General features: G+C 35.2%; 1 protein-coding gene across 8 annotated transcripts in view; it reads right to left on the reverse strand.

The window, feature by feature from the left end:
* Positions 1-23,736, reverse strand: part of LRCH2 (leucine rich repeats and calponin homology domain containing 2) — a 165,612-nt gene that overhangs the window by 70,153 nt on the left and 71,723 nt on the right. For all 8 annotated transcript variants that reach the window (XR_012493305.1, XR_012493304.1, XM_074323565.1 and 5 more), the window contains exons 3-11: positions 20,512-20,638; positions 17,295-17,400; positions 17,075-17,211; positions 11,370-11,503; positions 6,918-7,005; positions 5,945-6,056; positions 5,662-5,759; positions 5,506-5,564; positions 3,711-3,812 (exon numbers count right to left, since the gene is read on the reverse strand). Coding sequence is in view for 6 of the 8 variants with exons in the window: in XM_074323565.1 (XP_074179666.1) it covers positions 3,711-3,812; positions 5,506-5,564; positions 5,662-5,759; positions 5,945-6,056; positions 6,918-7,005; positions 11,370-11,503; positions 17,075-17,211; positions 17,295-17,400; positions 20,512-20,638 (963 nt within the window). In the remaining 2 variants the exon portion in view is untranslated. The remainder of the gene's footprint in view (positions 1-3,710; positions 3,813-5,505; positions 5,565-5,661; positions 5,760-5,944; positions 6,057-6,917; positions 7,006-11,369; positions 11,504-17,074; positions 17,212-17,294; positions 17,401-20,511; positions 20,639-23,736) is intronic.

Raw genomic sequence — 23,736 nt, forward strand, 5'->3', positions numbered from 1 at the left:
GAGGATCTAATACCGATCCTGCTCAAACTCTTCCAAAACATTGAAGAAGAAACAGTACTCCCTAACTCATTTTATGAGGCCAACATTACCCTGATACCAAAACCTGGTAAGGTCAACACAAAAAAAGAAAACTACAGACCAATATCTCTGATGAATACAGATGCAAAAATCCTAAACAAAATTCTAGCAAATCGAATACAACAATGCATTAAAAGATTATTCATCACGACCAAGTGGGGTTCATCCCCGGGGCACAAGGATGGTTCAACATCCACAAATCCATCAATGTGATACATCACATAAACAAAATAAAGGACAAAAATCATATGATTATATCAATTGATGCAGAAAAAGCATTTGACAAGATACAACATCCATTTATGATTAAAACACTTAATAAAATAGGTATAGAAGGAAAATACCTTAACATAATAAAGGCCATATATGACAAGCCCTCAGCTAATCTCATAATTAATGGTGAAAAACTGAAGCCCTTTGCTCTACGTTCAGGAACACGACAGGGCTGTCCCCTATCACCTCTGCTTTTCAACATAGTGTTGGAAGTCCTTGCCAGAGCAATCAGGCAAGAGAAAGAAATAAAAGGCATCAAATTGGGAATGAAGAAGTTAAATTATCACTCTTGCAGATGACATGATGCTATATATAGAAAACCCTAAAGACTGTACCAAAAAGCTATTAGAAACAATCAACGAATACAGTAAAGTTGCTGGCTACAAAATCAACGTACAAAAAGTCCATTGCATTCCTATATACTAACAATGAAATCCCAGAAAAAGAAATACAAAAAACAATTCCTTTTGCAATTGCAGCAAAAGAATAAAAGACCTAGGAATAAACTTAACCAAGGATGTGAAGGACCTATATGCTGAAAACTATAAGACATTTTTAAAAGAAACTGAAGAAGACCCAAAGAAATGGAAAGACATTCCGTGCTCATGGATTAGAAGAATCAACATAGATAAAATGGCCATATTACCCAAAGTAATATACAGATCTAATGCAATCCCCATCAAAATCCCAATGGCATTTTTTAAAGAAATAGAACAAAAAATCATCAGATTTGTTTGGAACCACAAAAGACCCCAAATAGCCAAAGCAATCTTAAGAAAAAAGAACTATAATGGAGGTATCACACTTCCTGACTTTGGCTTGTACTACAGGGCTACAATAATCAAAACAGCATGGTATTGGCAGAAAAACAGACACAGACCAATGGAATAGAATTGAGAATGCAGAAATAAAACCACATAAATATGGACAGATAATTTTTGACAAAGAAGCAAAAAACATACGATGGAGAAAAGACAGCCTCTTCAATAAATGGTGCTGGGAGAATTGGACAGCCACGTGCAAAAGAATGAAACTGGACTGCTATCTGTCACCATGTACCAAAATTAATTCAAAATGGATCAAAGACTTAAGCATAAGACCTGACACAATAAACTGCATAGAAAACACAGGTACTAAACTTATGGACCTTGGGTTCAAAGAGCATTTTATGAACTTGACTCCAAAGGCAATGGAAGTAAAAGCTAAAATAAACGAATGGGACTATATGAAACTTAAAAGCTTCTGCACAGCAAAAGAAACCATCGACAAAATAAAGAGGCAACCAACTGAATGGGAGAAGATTTTTGCAAACAGTGCCTCCGATAAGGGCTAATATCCAAAATATACAAGGAACTCATGCAACTCAACAACAAAAAACAAACAACCCAATTGAAAAATGGGCAGAGGACCTGAAGAGACATTTCTCCAAAGAGGACATACAAATGGCAAATAGACATATGAAAAATGCTCAACATCACTAATCATCAGAGAAATGCAAATCAAAACCACAATGAGATATCACCTCACCCCAGTCAGAATGGCTATCATCAACAAGACAAATAGTAACAAGTGTTGGAGAGGCTGTGGAGAAAAAGGAACCCTCATACACTGTTGGTGGGAATGCAGACTGGTGCAGCCGTTATGGAAGGCAGTGTGGAGGTTTCTCAAAAAATTACGAATAGAATTACCATATGACCCAGCAATCCCTCTCCTGGGTATCTACCTAAAATATCTGAAAACATTTATGCATAAAGACACATGTGCTCCAATGTTCAATGCAGCTTTGTTTACGTTGGCCAAGACATGGAAACAACCAAAATGTCCTTCGATAGATGAATGGATAAAGAAGTTGTGGCATATATACACAATGGAATACTATTCGGCCATAAGAAAAGATGACATAGGAACGTTTGTGACAACATGGATGGATCTTGAGAGTATAACGCTAAGCGAAATAAGTCAGACAGAAAAAGCAGAGAACCATATGATTTCACTGATATGTGGTATATAAACCAAAAACAACAAAAGAACAAGACAAACAAATGAGAAACAGAAACTCATAGACACAGACAATAGTTTAGTGGTTACCAGAGGGTAACGGGGTGGGGGGTGGGAGATGAGGGTAAGGGAGATCGAATATATGGTGATGGAAGGAGAACTGACTCTGGGTGGTGAACACACAATGGGATTTATAGATGATGTAATACAGAATTGTACACCTGAAATCTATGTAATTTTACTAACAATTGTCACCCCAAGGAATTTAAAAAAAAAAAGAAAAATAAATTTTAAACGTCCCAAAGCATGGTCATGTGCTCCATAAATAGTTATTGTTTTGAGTAAGTGAAGTAAATAACTTTTACTAATTATCCATATTAATGGTACCAAAATTATTCTTTTAATTTTTCTGAAAACAAAAAAATATTTCAGATCTTTTTCGTTTGTTTGTTTAGGTTGAACTAAGCAACAATATTCATATCAAAAACAAGCATATTATTATGAGGTTTATAATCCTTTGTCAGGTACTCCTAATTAGGTCTTCCCTATAAATACTGATGCTCCTCTTTAAAAAAAAATTGTATTCAATTTAACTAAAAGAAAGGCAGTTCACCCATTCCCCCCATACCCCCACCCACACCTCCCATAAATAATCTCTTTTATTATTTCACAACCAAAGATGTGATATTCTCAGTACATGAACGTGGCAATAATAGTTGACCCTAAGAAGCACACAGAACTTTTCCTGTATTAAAAATCTTAAAAAAAAAAAAAAATTAACTTGCACTGATTTTATACTCATTCACACTGTCCTTCCCATTGCCAAAGACATGCATGTGGAGAAAGCCTAGCCAGAGGGAGAAATGCTCGCTGAGCAAGAAACAGACCAAGGTGAATGTGTGACCAGCACATCATCACACTGATTTAATCAACCATCATACAATCCAATTCTAAGGAGTTTACCCATATCCCAAAGAATTTGGAATCTGATGCGAAACACACTATTTACTTATGACACATGCCTGGAAAAAAATGTTTATAAAATATCTAATGCTATTGTGATCTAAAATGAATATGTACAAATAAATCAGTTATTATTATTTAGTACATAGGAATTAAAAAGAGATACCAAAGCAATAATTAAATATGACAATGTGAGTACATTCTCTTAATTGTATATATGTAACTTCACAGTCCTCTCCTAAGTATTTCCTATTGTCTTTTAGTAGTTAGTAACTTGAAATAAATATTAAGATGGTCTTATTGTTTACTGGAAACTTCATATACTTTATTTGATCATCTTTAAATAGTCAGATTTAACGATAATTTGCTCATTTAAATCTCATTACTGAAAAAAATACCTGTTCTTCTCTTGCTGCAATAACTGAGCGGCTATTTTCCTCAAATCAGTTACTTCCTTCAAATCATCCTCTTCCTCTGCAAGTAACTGTTCTTTCCTCAGTCTGAAAGATGATACAAACATGGTTAACCAAAATGTAAGGCAGAAGATATTTTATGCCAGCTTGCAAAAGGAGAAACCATTTTTTTGTTTTTAATATGAGGTGAAAGCTAAAATCTTAATGTCCTTGTATTTAAAAATTTAAAATAAGACATAGGATTATTTAAGGAATATAACAACATACCTGTCCTCTCCACTCAACAGAAAATGTGGCACACTGGTTATATTAATATAATTAATGGCTAGTAAAGTGAACTGTAGTATTATCATTTTGTAATTTCCAAAATGTGTAATGGCCATAGTAAGTTAACAATGAATAGTCCCTAATCTTGAGTGTAGTAAAAACTGCAGAGTTCTGTGTGGCCTGTCTTTATGAATAAATATAAAATGTTATGAAAATTACATTTTATTAAACTACCCTGCTTTTATCAGTTCATTTTGATATAAAAAAAACTGTATATAAAATGTTCAAGTAGAGGAAATGCAAAATAGGTTCAGATAAGATTGGCAAACTTGCCAAAACATTACTCATTAAAATATATAATTTTTATCACTCAAATAGACCAAAGAAATTTTATAATAAACTGTTCTCTAAACTCTAGTAATTTTATCCCAAAGATATTTAATTTATAAAACAGTATCAAGCCCTAAGACTGTATCTTTACCATATTTTGCATGCCTCTGGTGACTGTCAAGTTTAGGCAACTGTCTTCATAAGATAAGGTGACAAAGTAAAAGAATGAAATATAAAGAGTACAAGACAAAGCAATGTACCTCCTATGGGGTACGAAAGATGATTAATGACTGTCTAAAAAGTTATCAATGAGGTAATTTGGAGAAAGCACATGTAGAGGAAAGAGAAAAGGTCAGGGATCAGAGAGAGCTAGGTTCACACGCTAGGTTCTACATACACTAGCTAAGTGGTTGTGGCAAGAAACTTTAGAGTCTCCAAGCTTCACCTTGCTCCTTTGTAAATTGGACAATATCTACCCTGCAGGATTTAGTGAAAATTAAACAAGAAACATGGGAAAGCACATAGCACAAATTCTGGTACATAATAGGTATTCAACAAATGCTCCTTCCTTCCTTCCTGCAACTATGAAGCAACTGGAAGGAGTGACTGAAAAATGAGACTGAAAATGTCATACTCCATCATTTCCTAAGATAAATGATACATGAAAGATCCAAAGCACAATTATTTTAATAAAATATGAAAGCAAATACCCTTATAATTACCATAACCAGTGTGATGAAATGGAAAGTATAGTTTCTCAATAAAAGAGTTAGACTAAAAGTCAGAACACCTGAGTTGCAAATATTTGAAAAGCTGGGTCTCAGTTTCCTTATTGGTCAAATAATGCCAATACCATCTATTTTAAAGAGCTGTTAAATAGCTCAAATGAAGCAATGTATGTGAAGGTATAGTCCTTCTCAGTAATAATCATAGGAGACATTATTATTACACTTCTAGGGGAAAAACAGTGTGTATATGACACTCAAATGTAAATGCTTTACTATAATTTTCAGTTTGATTGAAGAATGCAGGCAGATGAAGTATTTACAAATTAACTATCAGAACATAACAGGTAAATGAACAAAAATTTATATTCTTTCAAGTACCCTTTCAAGTAAATATCTAATGAGTATTTCAAATATTTATTGGTAACATTTCAATTTGAAAATTCATGTTTGCTTACCTTATTTCATCTCCCAATTCTTCATTTTTCTGAGATTTTTCAGGACGTTTTTCTTTTCCCTTATATAAAAGAAAGTTATCATTTTAAATTATATGGTCCATTTTTTGTGAGATTAACGTGAACACATTATTAATATTGTTTCAAAGTTTTCTTTACCTTATGGGAAGAGACAAAGGATCCAATATGTGCATCGCCTTGTTCAGGAACTGCTATATCTTCTGTGTTGGGATCAATAAAATCATACACCTCTTGGTCTAAGTACAGATTAATATTTATTAGAAAATATGAATAGTAAACAGTGTGCTCTGACACTGCAGTGCTTAGGGGAAAAGTACATTTTCTTAATAAAAGAGCTGGCCAAAAATAATATAATTTTTCAAAGCCCATTTTCAACAAGGGCTATGTCCATGAAATAATAGCAAAACACCATATGAATTACCTTTCTGAGAATCAGGTTTACTTCCTACTGTGTGACTGTCATTTCTTGATGTCTGCTCTCTATTTGATTCTGAGACTTGAGAGTGAAGGCTGATTGTGTCGTCATCCGATGGCTGAAAGAAATAAGCCCAAGAACAAATGAGGCATTTATACATATTAAGGATTACATTGCTTTAATTTCACACGTGAAGTGTAGAATTATTTGCTTTACATCTCTAGTTCTTTTTTAAATTAGTTTCTGATGTACAAAGCTACACAATAGTTAGACATTTACACCCCTCACAGTAATAACTCCCCAATCTACCACCCCTCTGACATAGTATACAGCTATTATCACTGACTATATTCCCTATGCTGTACTTTATATCCCACGAAAATATAAATACATATATATGTAATTATAGTTGACATTCAATATTATTCTACTTCAGCTTCAGGTGTATAGCACATTGGCCAGGCATCTACACCATCTATGAAGTGGTGCCCCTGAGAAGTCCAGTACCCATATTCTGCTAAGTGAAATAAGCCAGACTGAGAAAGACAAATACCATATGATCTCACTTATATGTGAAATCTAAAAAACAAAATAAACGAGCAAACAAAACAGAAATAGACTCAGAGATATAGAGAAAAGACTGATAGTTGCTAGATAGGAGGGGGTGGGGATTGGGGAGAACGTGAAAGGATTAGAAAGTACAAATTGGTAGTCACAAAATAGTCACAGGGATGTGAAATACAGTATGGGGAATATAATCAATAATGTTGTAAAGATACATCTCCAGTTTTCAAACCAAAAATTTATATGAAGGTTTAATGTTCTGCTTTTAAAAATGTGCATGTCTTGTTTTCATTTGAAGTCATCAAATACAATGATGATTATATTTTTAAGCAAAATAAATTATGTGCAAGTGTTTATTTCAAAGTTCTAATAAATTTTTAAAATAAAATAGATCTGTAATAAAAAAAATACTCACTTCTGTTGTAGATAATCGTTTCTCTCCATTATCACTTCCAATTCCAGAGTCAGGGCCATGATTTTTATTTGGATAAAAGTCTTCCATACTATGGAAACAGAAATTCTAAGGATAGTTAGGGTTTTCTTCTTAAATAGATAATACAGACTTGACCTAAAATTTCCCTAGATAATAAAGAATATTTACTTTTGATATCTAACATCCTTACGAACATAAGTGGGGAAATATCAGACATCTTTCTACAAAATACTTGAAGGGAACCAAAGTTTTGCCACCCTGAAGCTGCCTTTTTGGGATATTGATTTTAAGCTGTTTCTTAAGAAACAAAAGACTCAGAAAGAACCTTTGACCCTCCCCCCTTTCCTGCCCAAGAGAGTCAGGCAGAAAGAACTGTTTTGCTCGTTGGTTTGACAAATTTCATCATAGAATGCTGAAATATTTTTAACTTTAATTCATACAGTTTCTTCTTCATATGCTTTAGCTTTACAACTAATGCCCATTTCATAATTAAGAGAATATGCACACAAAAAATGTCTGCAAAGAATTGAATAAACACTTGTTTTGGTGTGAGATCAGTGCTGTCCTTGCAAATTTCTGAATTACACAGTATGCCACCCAGGTTGCAAAGTACTGTTCACTTTAATTTGCAAATTTACCATACACTCTACATTTATGTGACAGGAATTGGGATAAATATTTTAAAGACCAAGCCTCATACATTCCTTGTGAAAACTCTAGCAGGTTGTTGTTTTCTCATTTTACAGATGAGAAAACTGAAGCCGGGAGGGGGTTGAACAATTTACCCAATGACACGCAACTCACAAATGGAAATCTACATTTGATCCCAATATTATTTAACACTCAAGTCCCTGATCTTAATTACTATATTTCCTCCCCCAATACTGATTTTTGTACTTTTCTGGAGTATATCAATAAACTTAGGGAAGCAATTACCAAGTGTCTGGCACTATGCTGAATGCCTGAGAGGAGATGAATTAAAAATGTTTGTTCTCAAAGGACTCTCAGCCCAGAGGAAAAATGAGTACATTCATATGTTTTGAAGACTGACAAAGGTAAATATAAAAGTGCTGTGAGAAAAGAGAGATTTAACTAATTCTCCCTGGTTAGGTTAGAAAAGGCCTCAACCCCAAAAAATGGCATTTGAGCTTAGTCTTGAAGGATGAAAAGAGGCAATAATTGCTAGCATTTGTTGAGTGTCTACACTGTGTTAGGTACTGTGCCAGGTGCACCTCATATTTTATTTATAATCCTTACATTCTGCAATTTATGCATTATTTCTTTTTACAAATGAGGATAATAAGTCTTATAAAAGTTAATTTTCCAAGCAGAAAAATAATAACATTTACTGACTATCATTTATTAACTAGTTGCCAAGCACACATCTAATTCTCACAACAAGCTTATGAAGTGGGTATTGTCAACATTTTAAATAAAGAAACAAGCTCAGAGAGATTAAATAATTTACACAGGCCACAGAGAAATTAAGAGGTTAAATCATGATTAGAACCAAAATCCATCTGACTCCATTGCACAATAACACTATGTACTATACTAAAATACATCCATGTGTTTCTAACAGATGACAATGATAATAAGCTATTGTTGAGGAATTATTATGGGTAGGGCATTGTGTTAAGCACTCTATATGCATTATTTCATTTAATCCTGACATCTTCCAAATGATTATTTGCCTTTTTACACATAAGAAAAGCGAGGATCAAAAAAAAAAGGAAGAAAGAAAACAGCACCAGAGACATTATGACACAAGGACATACAGTTATTAAGAGTCAGAGAAGTTTCACAGGCGCGTTATGTCTGACACCAGAAGCTGATATTCTTAACTACTGTAATGCTTATCTATACGGAATGAAGAGTTTACAAAATAGTCACGGTGTGGAAGCATATTCTACAAAGTAGTAAGAACCATACTCTCAAAGGCATGAGTGTGAAAGTGAAAAGTACATAGGATAATTTTCTAGGTAGTTCAATACAGGCTATGAGTGGGACTCTAGCACACCCAACTCATAAGTAAACTCTATTGATTTTCACTGTCCAATACAGTAGCCACTAGCCAGCCATATATGGCTATTGAGCACTTAAAATGTGGCTAGTCCAAGTTGAGATGTGCTGTAAATGTAAAATACACACCAGATTTCAAAGATTTAATAGGAAAAAAAGAATGTGAAATAACTCAATAATTTTTTATATTTAATTACATGTTGAAATGATATTTGGGATATACTGGGTTAAATAACATGTATTATAAAATTAATTTCACCTATTTCTTTCTCACTTTTTAAAAATGGGTTACAAGAAAATTTAAAATCCCTTATGTGGCTCACATTAGGTTTCTATTGGAGGGCACTGCTAAAGACCATCTCCAAGATACACCTAGATGTTGTCCACTCATTTTCATCTCTACTGCAATCACCCTATTCAGGGCCCCTTAATCTCTTGGCAGTACTGCAACAACCTAACTAGTCCCAATGCTTCTACTTTTGTTTACTTCCAATCTGTTCTCCCTAAAAGAGACAAATAGTTGTGTTGTTTTTTTTTTAACATATATCAGATCATGTATTTCCCCTGCTTATAAATGTCCACTGACTTCCCACTGTATTTTAAATACAATTCAAGCTCCTTATCACAGCCTCCAAAGCCCCCACATGACTTGAGCCCTGACTAACTAACATCAACTTGTATCACTCTATCCTCAGTCACTCTGCATCAAACACGCTGGCCTCCTTTCTGCTTTTTTTAAACATACGAAGTTTCTTCCTAACTTAAGACCTCTGCACATGTCATTCTTTCTGCCTGAAATGTTCTTCCCCTTGCTCTTTACATAGTTCACTTTTCTCCATTCAGGTCTTGACTTAAACCCTCACCTCCCCAAGGAGACATTCCTTAACTGTACTCTTGAAACATGTTCATTTCCTTCATAGCACTCACAGCAATTTGAAATTGTGCGAGTGTGTGTTCTATTCCCTTGCTTTGCTCACTGACTGACTCCTACTCCATCAGACTGTGAGCTACATGAAGGCTGAGACCAATGGGTATGTCATTCAACAAAACATACCTGAACCTACCAGTAGGCACCCAACTGGTATTTGTAAACTAAATAAATGCTGTTACTAAAGTAAATTCATTTTTAAATAAATATAAAGCAGACTAATAGAGATCAGAATATGAATTAAATCTAATTTTTGTAGAAATGTTTGGTATACTTATCATTCATAATAGTAAACAAAGAACCTTTAGGAACTAAATTTAATGTTTAGATATTTAATTCTACTTAGGCAACAGAAATTATTCATTAAAAAGTTCTATTTGGGAATTCCAGAACTTGCACTATTAACAGTACTCACAATACTGCCATTCCAACTAGTCTAAACTCTATCGTAAATACAATGACAAACTTTTAAATATTTTAAGCGGGGGCATAGTCTCCCTTTCTGTAGTCTCACTGCATTCCAATTATTTTCCATAATCCTGGATGAAATTATGTTTTCATAAAATCAGACCAATCTATATATATTGAAAGGATGAATTAAAAACAGAATATCAAATCTACCACTTCAAAATCTCATAAGGAGAAAAACACCAATATCATACAAAACATCAATGATAAATCATCTTTGATCTAGACATAAAGGATATAAAGAATATGAAGTAAGAAAGTACCCCAAAATGTCTTGCTCTTCCACTAAATTCAGTTCAAAGTCAAATTCTACTTGTTACTACAAATGTACAACAGAGTGATCACAGTATTAAATTAATAGTTGTCAAGTGCTAAGAAATTAGTGCTTCTGCAATATAATGTCAAATGTTTACATTATACTACTAAAGCTTTAATAATACTTTTTGAGAAAATTCCAAATTGATTCTAGTATCCCAGAAGTTCATTCTATGATTGTGATATTTCACTTCAGCCAATTATTTTTTTTTAAGTGTCTACAAATTTTTTTTTTATTATTAAATTTATTGGGGTGACAATTGTTAGTAAAATTACATAGATTTCAGGTGTACAATTCTGTATTACATCATCTATTATTGATTTTAACACTGAGCCAATCAGCCAAAACATATTCAGTACACTCAAGAAAAATTTATTTATTTATTTTTAAATTTATTGGGGTGACAATGGTTAGTAAAATTATATAGGTTTCAAGTATACAGTTCTATAATACATTATCTGCATTGTGTGTTTACCACCCAAAGTCAAATCTCCTTCAGTCACCATGTATTTGACCCCTTTTACCCTTTTCTACCATCCCCTCTCCACACTTACCCTCTGGTAACCACTAAACTGCTGTCTGTGTCTATGAGTTTTTGTTTGTCTTATTCACCTGCTGCTTTCAGTTGTGGGAAATAAATAACTTTTATATATAGAGAAGACACCAATCATGAAATGAGACTGTAAGAATATTGCATTACCTGTCTGTGAGAGGCTGGGAGGGCATCCTTTTACTCAATGATGGAAGATCCAGGGAATCTGGTTTCTTATCCATTCTGCAACATGCTTGGATATTTAAGTATTTAAATATGTGTACTTTACCCTTTAAACATATCTGTCAATAAATAATGAATATTTAATCAAATAGGTCCAAATATAAATGCCATCTACCAATTTATTTATACCAATTTATTTAATAATTTCAAATTACGCTGAGATATCACAATCATGATAGACACTTTGCATATTTGAATAATTTGTGACTGGTGAGAACAGAAAAAAACATTATCCATGTAATTCTTTAAAGTAATCTCATCAGAATCACTAAGTTGTTTGGTCTAAACACTGGAAAAAAGTGAATCAAAAGAATTTAAGTGTAGGAAAAATGAATTTGTTGAAAGGCCAATCAGGATAAAATAATTTTTAAAAATGGTAAATTCAACTAAGATAGTATCCTGAAAAGTTATTTTCACTGGCGATAGAGAAAAGGAATAATGAAGGGTAAAATGCCATGTGGAAGAAAGTAGTCTATATAAAAAAGATAGTTAATGAGCAGTAAAGAAATAAGTCAGTTTCACAAAGGTTAACTACAGTCACCATAAGTGATGTCAAATAAATAGTTCTCAAAACTTGTAACAAAAATATTTTGTTTTATGGGATCACATAACCTAACAACACATGCAAAAATTAATCAACAAAGAAAAAGGAAAAGTACATTAAGTAATTATCATGTCAAATATAAAGGAAAAATATTTCTTAAGATAATTCTAATAGACACCATGTCTGACTTCACCACTGAAAAATTTCATTTGAAAGAAAAATTAAAACTTTTGAGCTATTAGGACATAAATACATGACCAATTATGTATCACATTACCAATTAAAATGTATCCCATTATCTGTCCAAAGTAAAATATTACCTTTCATTACCAAATTAAATGCTGATTTTCTTTTGTAAATTTAATTTTTTCGTAGTAATTCATGTACCTAGTTTTAAGTCATAGAAAATTCTAAAACTGATAACAAAAAATCAATCCCCCTTTCCATCCCTTTCAATCTCTAATACCCAGTCCCTCATTCAACTCTTAGTTGTTTTTCTGCTATTTACCTTCATACTTATAAATAACATGGCTCTATTATTTTTATTTTTCACGTATAGGTTTTATTTATTAAGGTCTTACTAAGGAAGAAGAGGACTTAGATTTCTTACATTACCACTACCACCACTTTCACATATACCACTATTACCATCCTCCCATCTCCAACCCCATAAATTCACATAAACATACTTCCTCCCTCTCCAGAAGCATAGCATAGTGGTTAGAGCATAAACTTGAGTCAGACTGCCTTAGTTTGAAATAGATTTTACCACATACAAGCCATGTGACCTTTGACAAGTCATTTAAATTCTATGTCTCTGTTTCCTCCTATATAAAATGAGGTATAATGACAGTACCTGTTTTATAGGGTTGCTGTAAGAAATGAGTTAATGCATGCAAAGCATTTTCAATAGTGCTTGGAGTACAGTAAGTGTTACATAAATCTTTACTATTATTATAACTATGTCACAAATTTTCATTACATCAAAATCCAGTATTTACAATATTATGACTAAGAAAATATTCACAGATGAACCACATAGGATAGTTATGAGGACAGAAAAGGGGTTACAGGTTAAACCTGACAAGCGCTCAGAAGACTGAAAATAACCACATAAGATGGCGTGAGCATAAAAATTCAAAACTAAGTGGGCCATGGCGGGAAGTCACATCTTTAGCTTCCTTCACAAAGTTAATCTGTGCCTTTAAGTGGGCCTGTCTATTGTCTTTTTGCACCTAAAACAACATCCTTGGAATGTCAGTAATCCCTTTTTCTGGACCAGAGCAGGAAAGTACAGAATCCCTCATTATTATCCTTGTCCCTTGATTAACATCTCTGAGTGAACTATTAACTATCCTGTACCTACCTATATGAAAGAAGTACCTGTCACTCCATTCCCAGAGATCTCCCCGCTTTGCTTTCTCCCACCTCCTTAATCTATCACCAATGGATGTCATGTAACCCTCCTCCTCTGATTCTATGTATAAAATAAGCTGCAAACCACCATTTCGCGGAGCATTTTCTCAATCCATTGAGATTTTGCTTCCTGGCAACTGTAGTCAGTTTGGCTCAAATAAACTCTTACATGTTTTCTCTTAGGCTGGATGTTTTTCCTCGACAGTTACATTTCCTTTCTGTTATAAGGTTTTTTTTTCCTAAAGTGACTAATTACCCCACCTTTTCCTTTGCATAATTTTCTGTATGGCTATTACTAATTAACGCCTGACTCTCTGACAGAACTGCAAAACTCTCTCCATATTGACAAATACATCAAATCATCCATCCGTTTCTTTCTTCTTTTTCTTTTTTCTTTTTGGAGACGACCCCCGTACTCCAAAATGATGGTTGCTCTCTAGGCCTATGCATACTTGTCAATCTTGGACAAGAAGAATTCCTCTTTCTTAATTTACTCTCTCATTTTGATACAGTACAACCTCTGCTAGAATAAAGGGTACATGAGAGTTAAAATTTCTGAGACCCTGCACGTCTGAAACAGTCTTTTTTCTACCTCACACTTGACTGATAGTTTGAGTATAGAAAGATGGAAATGTTGCCTTACTCTTTGAAGGTATGGTTCTAACATCTTCCAGTTTCCTGTGCTGCTGCTGAAAAATTCTGATTATCACTCCTATGAATGTGACTCATTTTGTTTTAGTGGAAGCCTTTCAGTCTTTTGGTCTCTTGTCTTTCATATTAGAGATTATTCCTGCAAATGTCTAGTGATCCATGGCTATCTGTGCATTTTTAAGAGTGAAGCAGTGTAAAAAAAAATGAAGCAGTAAGAGGCCAACTAGAATCGCTCTATATGAGGGGGAAGTTTACAAATGGTGAGCCTCACTGTCTAGTGATCAGACTGGGACTGGCCATTACATCAGGAGAACCTCCCAAAGATGTGTGTGTGTGTGTGTGTGTGTGTGTGTGTGTATGTGTTTACTTCTCTAGTTCAATGAGAAATCCACCAATCCTGCCTGAGATAAATAAGACGGGCTAAAAGGATTCTGAGAGCCAAGCAAGACAAGTCTACCTGAGGGTCCCAACACTCAGTATATAAGCATTCGCTGTTTTCAGTATGGGGTTTCACTCCTGCCCATAGCTGTACCTGGACCCGATTCTGGTTTTCAGTCTCTCTGCGATTGTGCTGTTCAATATGGTAGCTACTAGCCACATGTGGCTATTTAAATTTAAATTTATGACATATAAATAAAACTAAAAATTCAAATCTTCAGTCACACTATATACTTTCAAGTGCTCAATCACCACCTGTGGCTACCATATTGGACAATGCAGATACAGAACATTTCCATCACCTCAAAAAGTTCTAATGGACAGTGCTGCTCTAAAGAGTAAATGCCAGGCTTCTGCTGAGGCAAGAAGTGATAATCATTTGGCTAAAGAGCTGAGGGAGAGAATCTGAGAGAATCTACTTACCCTCAGAGTAAACCCCAGGCTTCTGCTAATGCAAATGAGGGACAGTCATGTGGCTGTGGAGCTAAGGGCAAGAATCTGAGGGTGTAAATCTTAGACCTGTCATCCAATATGGGAGCCACTAATCATATGAAACTATTTAAATTTCAATGAATCAAAATAAAATTAAAATTTTCATTCTTTAGTTGTACTAGCCATATTTTGAGTACTCAGTAGCCACACATGGCAAGTGGCCATGGTATTGGACAGCATAGATTATAGAACATTCCCATAAAGAGGGGGGTACAGAGTTTACCATCCCAAAATATGCCTTTTGGGGATAATATTTTAAGCTAGTTATTTCTAAGAAACAAAAGACTCAAAAATATCATTTTACCTCTTCCTTATCTGTTTAAAAGAATTCAGATAAAAAAGACTGCTCCAGGAAGGGAGATCTCCTTAGCATAATATGAACTAACTGTGGCAGACAGGAACTGCAAAGTCTGTTAGACTCCCCTCTGTGTCTGGGTAGCCAGGCAAGAATTTGTTTACCCTATGTTTGCTTCTCATCTAGCTGTGAATGGCCTACCTTCCCTTTGAAGTCCAAACCATTACCTCTTTTCTCCTTAAGAGGGCATATAAGCCTCAACTGCTGGATTTGTCCTGGGTTCCATATTCTTACAGAACCTCCAGATGTACATACATAATAAATTTGGCTATTTTCTCCTGTTAATCTACCTCATGTCAATTTGGTTATTAGACCAGAGAGAAGAACTTAGAAGAGGAGAAGGAAAATTATTTTTCCTCCCACATACCATCATTCAGAAACTGGACATCAGTGCCTTAGACATTCTACCAACCTTCATGTTTTCAGTCTTTCATCCCTGTATTCAGAGTTACATGTTTCCTCTAACAAACAACAACAAAAAAATATGCAAGCCATTCCCAAGTTTAACACAGTAAATCAATTTGTTTCTTGTTGCCTTCTCCCATAGCAAAAACAAGTTTCAGCTTTCCCTGTCCTGCTAAGGACCCCTACCAGCCTTTATCTGAATCAGGAAAGGTACCTCCATTGGAATGAGTGGAATGTACCTTTGTAGGAGGAAAAGCTCAACCCTTCTTCTGAATGTATACAAACCCAATGTCAGGGCACATAGCTTGGAAGTAGAGTACAGACTGGAGTTTCACTGCCACATGCCTCCTCAGCCAGATACTCTTTTATTATTATTAGTAGTAGTATTAGTAGTAGTAGTAGTTTCAGGTGTATAAAACAACGTGCTAGTTAGAAATTTACACCTTTCACAAAGTGATAATCCCCCTCCCCCAATCTACTACCCCTCTGACATCATATATAGCTGTTACTATTCCATTGAGTCTACTCCCTGTGCTGTATACTCCACATCCTGTGACTATACATATATATATATATATATATATATATATATATTAAATTATAGTTGACATTCAGTAGTATTCAGCTTCAGCTTCAGGTATATGCTGCAGTGGTCAGGCATCTATACCATCCATGAAATGGTCTCCCTCAGCCAGATGCTCTTGTGTAGTGTAAGTAGAGACCCTGGTTACCATTAATCCATCTATTTCCCATTCTCCAAAATTCTGTTGCCATTTCTCCCCTGCTATCCTCTTCTCTCTCATTCTTTGTCCATATCGGTTTATATCTTAGTGTATGCGTTTAATATAATTTCAGTAGCTTCCAAATGAATTTGATCCTCAAACTAAAAGTCTAAATTAACATTTTACACTTTTCTTTCTGTTATGATTCCATCTATCAGTGTTAAGAATGTACTTCAATCAATCACACAACAAATCTAAAGTATATATATATATATATATATACATATACACACACCTGAGTAGGATAGAGGTAGAGAGACTCCATAGTTTATCCTTTCAAAATAACGCTGACAACCAGAATTATCAGTTCACAAGCAGGAAGTTGATACCTGGGTTTTCTAAATCTTATTCTGTAGAAGCTAAGCTAAAACTCCTAACAAAAGCTAAAATGCTTACCAAAGTAAAAAAGCCACTTCTCAGAAAAACTCCTTTAGACAATACTTCAACAACAAATTAACTCCTAATTTTGATGCATTTTTGATTTACCAGTAACAGATATAATTCTGAAGAAAAATAGAAGAAACAATATCATATTTTTATTACAAACCTGTGCTGGTGGTACTTGCAATGGATTATTATCCAAAATCATTACTTGTAAATGATGCAGCTTCCTGTAACAAACTGGAATTTCGGTCACTTTATTACAAGAGAAATCCAGCTTGACTAAGGGAAGATCTCCTAATTCTGTTCAGAAATGAAAAATAATTAAATTCAGTTTTACAGAGTTACTCTTTCATTCATGTCAGTAAAAACAGTGAGCATCTTACCATCTGGCAACACATGAAGATTATTTCTTCTTATATTTAGCTCTCTAAGTGAATGTAATTTTCCCACTTGCTGAGGAAGGACCTGAATCTCGTTGCAGCTGATATCCTAAGGAAGACAAGAAAATAAAATTGTAACAAACAAACTGAGAAATACAGATATAATTCAATTCTTAAAGTGCATAGCCAATAGCTAGCAAAAGTTACCTTTAATGTCGTTTCTCTAAAGATGAATTATCTGGAAGATTTCTATTTGTATTACATCATGAAGTCAACCTAATACAGTTGACATAAATTTTTCTGTGCAAAAATTTGAGGTTGTAACTTAGTACTATATAAGTCTGCCATCTGAAAATCGCAATGAAGACCACTCTAATCGACTAAAACCAAAAGGATTCAAGTGCTCTTCATTCAGAGGTAAAATAAAAGACATCAATCACTGATAATCTACCAATTATAGTAGTTGTTTTGAGATACTTGGGCAGAAGCTGAGAAAAGTCCAGGACTTATACATGAGCTGAAGAACTAAAGACTATAGCCAGGATCAATTTAACTAATAAGCCTCTTCCTCAAAAGGATGCAAAATATGAAGGGTTACAAGCACAAAGTTTTGAGGCTCACAACCCAAAGACATTCTAGGACATCGGAATCGGAAATGTCTCAGAGTTAAGTTAAAATGCAAGCCCTGATTTAAAGATAAACTATGCCTCATTTCCATAAAAAGAGGATAAAGAACAGCTTGAGTTAATTGTGCTCACCTCTCCCTCCCCTTTCTTATTATCACATCAACAAAAAGGGAAGAAAAAAACTGCAACAAGATCTCAGCACTCATTCCATACACACTGCAAATGAAATTCACTTTCCACTGCAACTGACCCCAATGTCTAATTTTCACTGGAAATTACATTAGCTTGGAGGGAGAGGAGTGGCACATATATACAGTCTTATCAAAACTAAAAAAGGCAGGAAGGTAAATTCAAAAGAATATTAAAGAATATCTAATCATCTGATCCACAGATGATTCAAAAAATGTATCCTACATATTTCTTTCAAACTACTCATATATCTAAGACATCTTCATTCAACCAACAATTGTGGGGGTTCAGAACGAGCCACTCCAAGATGTGGCTCAGTGGTATGTGGATTATTTTGAGCTAAAGGCAACCAAGACACTGCAGGATCAAGAGAAACTTTTGCCCCCCACCTTAACTTTCTAGAAGAATTTAAAGTAGGAGGCTGGGCCATAGTAAGAGTTATCACCAGAAATTTTCACCTATCACCAGAGTTATCACCAGACTTTTTACCTATCTATATGGCAGGGCAAACTAATAATTACTGAACACATGCTCTACCTGCAGTGACGCTCTGAAGCCCTAAGGTTCATTACCTCATCCCTAGCTCAGAATGGCTTATATACCCATGTTCCCTTTCTGTCTCTGAATCTCTTGTGCGTGTGGAGTCTGTGACTCTCTCATGTCTATGGGGTCCCCATACATATCTGTGTATTAAATGTGGTTATTTTCTCTTGCTAACCTGTCTCACATCTATTTGATTATTAGATAATCCAGGATAACTTTAAGGGTAGGGGAAAGTTTCTCCCTCCCCCACAGGAGACATTAAGCAAAAATTCCTGCCCTCACAGCTTTTTATGGAACTTACATTCTAGCAAGGGGGGTAGGTTATATAATATGCTAGAAGGTGTTAAGTACTATTAAAACACACACACACACACACACACACACACACACACAGAATAAAGGAAAATGGCAGTGCTACTAATAGTATTGGAGAGGGATATTAGCAATTTTGATTGTCACATGGAGAAGCTGTTATTTGGGTAGTGTTGTCAGAGCTGATAGTGTGAGCCATGCCAATATGTAGAAAGGAATATTCCAGACAGAGGAACAATAAATGAAAAGGCACTTAGGCAAAGCACGCCTGACCTGTACTAAGAACAGCAAAGAATCCCGTGTAACTAGAAGGTAGCAGGCAAGGGGAAGACTAAGATGGGGAAGGGTATGACTTGGGATTTTACTCAGAGAGATGTGGGCAGGAACCAGAAACTTTTAAACAGAGGTATGACATGACCTGACTTCTGTTTTTACAGGAGCAACTTAGCTGCTATGTTGAAAACAGGCTATTATCAAAATGACGGATAATAACACTTTGTGAAAATGACCTTTAAATACTTTATTGCTTCCTCCCAAATGTGTCTAATACTGAAGATTTCCATATAGAAAATCCATAGCAATTTGATAGGTAACTGCTATTTCCCAGAAGAAATAAACCCAGGCACAGGAAACTGACCCACTCAACAAAAAGGTACTTACTCTACAAAGCACTCTGCTGGGGATTGGAGTTCTGAGAGTATTTCGTAAGCTGCTAATGACAGAATTTCACTGCAATTCGTTACCACATTCTTGTAGAACAGTGTCATGGTAAAATATTACAATGACAGATAACACCCACAGATTCACTACCGTGTTTCTCCGAAAATAAGACCTAAGCCCGACAATCAGCTCTAATGCGTCTTTTGGAGAAAGAATTAATATAAGACCCGGTATGTTATATGTTGTGATGTGATGTGATGTTATAGACCCGATCTTATAGTAAAATAAGACCGGGTCTTATATTAATTTTGGCTCCAAAAAAAATGCATTAGAACTGATTGTCCGGCTAGGTTTTATTTTCAGAGAGACACGGTAGTCCCACAATCAATTGTATATAATGGCCTCTTTCCATTTATCTTGGTCCCAAAAGGGTTATAAAATCACATGAGTACACAGGAGAGGAAGGGTTACTTTGTTGATTCTACTGTTTGCAGTCATTGTATTCTCTTCTTTTATCCCCTTTCTCTGAGGCTCTTATAGTAGCCCCGTAAAAACCTTAAAGAAAACTTGTATTTTCCTGGTAGGACCTTTACTTTTCATAAAATGGATAGGCAAATGCTTATTTGTTTGAAAAGTATTTCTTAAGACTTATAAGCAAGCCTCTGACTTCACTAGGACTAAGGAACAACCAGGCTTTTATTGTGGCTGTGAGTTAAAATCAGACATAAGCAATGGTATCTCAAAATTTTCCTAAAGTGAACTTAGGCATATACCAACTTATTCTTTTTTAAAAATTACAGTGAAATTACATAAAAGAATGAGTAGTCTTCCAAAACATAAAGGTATATATTATGCATATTATATACAATCAATACAACTATTTTACTCACCAATTCCATTAAACCTTTTAACTTCCCAATTTCTTCTGGAATGGATACCAGTTTATTATTACTGATGACCAAAACTTTAAGGGGAAGCTCAAATAAGTATTTTGGCAATGTTGATAAAAGATTTCGACTGAAAAGAATAAGAAAGTTTCATTATGAGAAATATGTCTGAAACCTGACATTTTATGCTAAAAAAGAACAAATCACCTCAAAAGTAAAAAGGAAGGGGGCCGGCCCGGTGGCTCAGGCAGTTAGAGCTCCATGCTCCTAACTCCAAAGGCTGCAGGTTCGATTCCCACATGGGCCAGTGGGCTCTCAACCACAAGATTGCCAGTTCAATTTCCTCGAGTCCTACAAGGGATGGTGACCCCTGCAACTAAGATTAAACACGGCACCTTGAGCTGAGCTGCCACTGAGCTCCCGAATGGCTCAGTTGGTTGGAGCACGGGCTCTCAACCACAAGGTTGCAGTTCAATTCCTCAAGTTCCTCAAGTTCCGCAAGTTCCGCAAGGGATGGTGGGCTGCGCACCCTGCAACTAGTAACGGCAACTGGACCTGAGCTGAGCTGCGCCCTCCACAACTAAGACTGAAAGAACAACAACTTGACTTGGAAAAAAATCCTGGAAGTACCCACTGTTCCCCAATAAAGTCCTGTTCCCCTTCCCCAATAAAATCTTAAAAAAAAAAAAAAAGTTAAACGGAAGCTTTGACTAAATAATAACTATCATTTAACAAGTGCTTACTTTGTATCAAGATAAAATCTTCACTTGATCTTAGCCAAAAAGCCAAGAAGCGGTCAAGCTAAAATCTTTACATACACTAACTATCTCATTTAATCCTCACGTTAACCCCACAAGATAGGTAGTGTTATTAGCTCCATTATACACATAAGGAAACAACTGGTTAAGTGACTGGCCCAGGCACAGCAAACTACAAACCCTGTGCTGTTACCTATGATACTGTTCTACAAACCACCAGTTCTCAAAACCCAGAATCATCTTCTGAGCTAGAGAATGAATACCAGAACCTTGCTCTCTACTGTAATTTCACTATATTAAATAGCTCCATGCCTCTAACTAGGGGGAAAGGCTCCAAGGATAAATTCGCATGCACTATGTTCAAATTCATGAAAGAAGGAATAGGAATATATCTTCAAAAACACGTAATAACCTTAACGCATTCCCTTTTGTTACAAGTTTCTGGTAGAACAGCCTACTAGCAGCCTTATCTCATCTCAAAGTTGATACAACAGTCCTATCTCTGTAGATACATTTAAATATAACAACAACTAACATTTCTTGAGTGCTTACTATGTGCAGGCATGTTCAGAGCACCTCACATGAGTTAACTCGACTAACATTCACAACACCCTACTTTAGGAAGATAGGTACTATCATGATGCCCATTTCACAGATGAAGAGTCAAAAAGAGATTAAATATACTGCTCAAAGTCACACAGCTAGTTAAGTGGGAGAACTAGCATTCAAAACCAGGTGATCTACATCTGGGTCCCTTACCCACAAGCTACTGTGGTCAAATTGATATGCCAATACAGATTGACTAACTCTATAGACTGAATGCTTGTGTTCCCCACGACAATTACAATGTTGAAACTTAATCCCCAAGGTGATGATATCAGGTGGAACCTTTGAGAGGTGATTGGGTCATAAGGGCAGAGCCCTCATGAATGGGATCAGGTCCTTATAAAAGAGGCCCCACAGAGCTCCCTGCCCATTCTGCCATGTGAGGACACAGCTAGAAGACAGTTATTTACGAACCAGGAAGTGGGTCCTCACCAGACACTAAATTTGCCAGCACCTTGATCTTGGACGTCTCAGCCTCCAAAACTATGAAGAATAAATTTCTGTTGTTTTATAAGCCACCCAGTCTATGGTATTCTGTTATAGCAGCCCAAATGGACTAAGACAATCCTAATACCAAAATATATGAAGTTTACCATTACATTTACATACTATACCAAGTAGTCATAAGCAATGAGCTATCATTTTTTCCTGTTTTTCAAAGTGACATTTATAAACCTGTATGTACATATCATTTTGTGAAATGTGCACAGTAAAGGCCCAGGGGAGATTTCAAGACCTTTCACCCCATTTTATGCCTGCAGAGGACATCCAGAAACACTAGACTGGCTTTAGACCTGGCACAGACTTTAAAAAAAAAAAAAAAAGACAATGTCCCTAGACCAAGAAGATTGGCCAGGCCTGAAAAGTCGTCTTACAAGTTCCTCAAAATATTTAACCAAAATAAAAAATAAAATAAATAGGAAAAAGAAAAGCACGTTACAAACACATCCTAATCTCCCTCAGCCCAAAAAAGTTCAAAATTGGCTTATTTTCTTCCCTTAAGAAGCAGGTTCATTGAATGAGTACAGTCAGCTTTCTCCAGAATTTGATTTCTTTATACATAGCTAGTAAGTCATTAATCCTTACATTTTTGACATGTTTTAGAGATGGTCAAAGGAAGTCAGTCACTAGAACAATTATTATTTCAATATAGTTTGTTCAAAAATTTTTGTGACTGCAAACAAAACTCAGAAGTTAACTTTTGGAGATAAAACCAGGAAAGAATCAGAAAATTTTGATAAAACTACAGGCATACCTCATTTTATTGTGCTTCACATTATTGCGCTTCACAAGTGTTGCGTTTTTTACAAATTGAAGGCAAGACCCTCTACCAGCAAAAAGAGTACAACTCCATTTATTGCAGTACCCACTTTATTACAGTGATCTGTAACTGAACCTGCAATATCACTGAGGTGTCCCTGTATCCTGATATGCCATACATGTTAATATAGAAATGTAATTCAATTTTGGACAAATCACTTTTTTCCATAAAAAACAAAAAGAAACAAATGTAAAAATACCTCACTTTCCTCAAACCTTTCCCAAGCCAGGCCAAGGAGATATGTATGCAATTAGAGAAAGGAGAAACCCAAATGACTGACATCTAATGAAGGAAATTCTTCTCACATATTTTAAGGTGTAAAATGGTTTCAGTTAAAATAGGATGTACTGCCAGGTGACACCACTAGGGGAGACATACATAAGAATTAATATATCACAGCAAGAAATGAGCATTATTACTTATGTATATTAATTATACTTACTCCTTTCCTATATGGGAATTTAAACAGGTAACTTTTACAGCCATACTGTTTTGATTATTATCTTGGCTCTACCATGACATATACTATATATATGACTTTGG

This window comes from Rhinolophus sinicus, chromosome X (assembly GCF_036562045.2).
Source record: "Rhinolophus sinicus isolate RSC01 chromosome X, ASM3656204v1, whole genome shotgun sequence".
NCBI classification, from domain to species: Eukaryota; Metazoa; Chordata; class Mammalia; order Chiroptera; family Rhinolophidae; genus Rhinolophus; species Rhinolophus sinicus.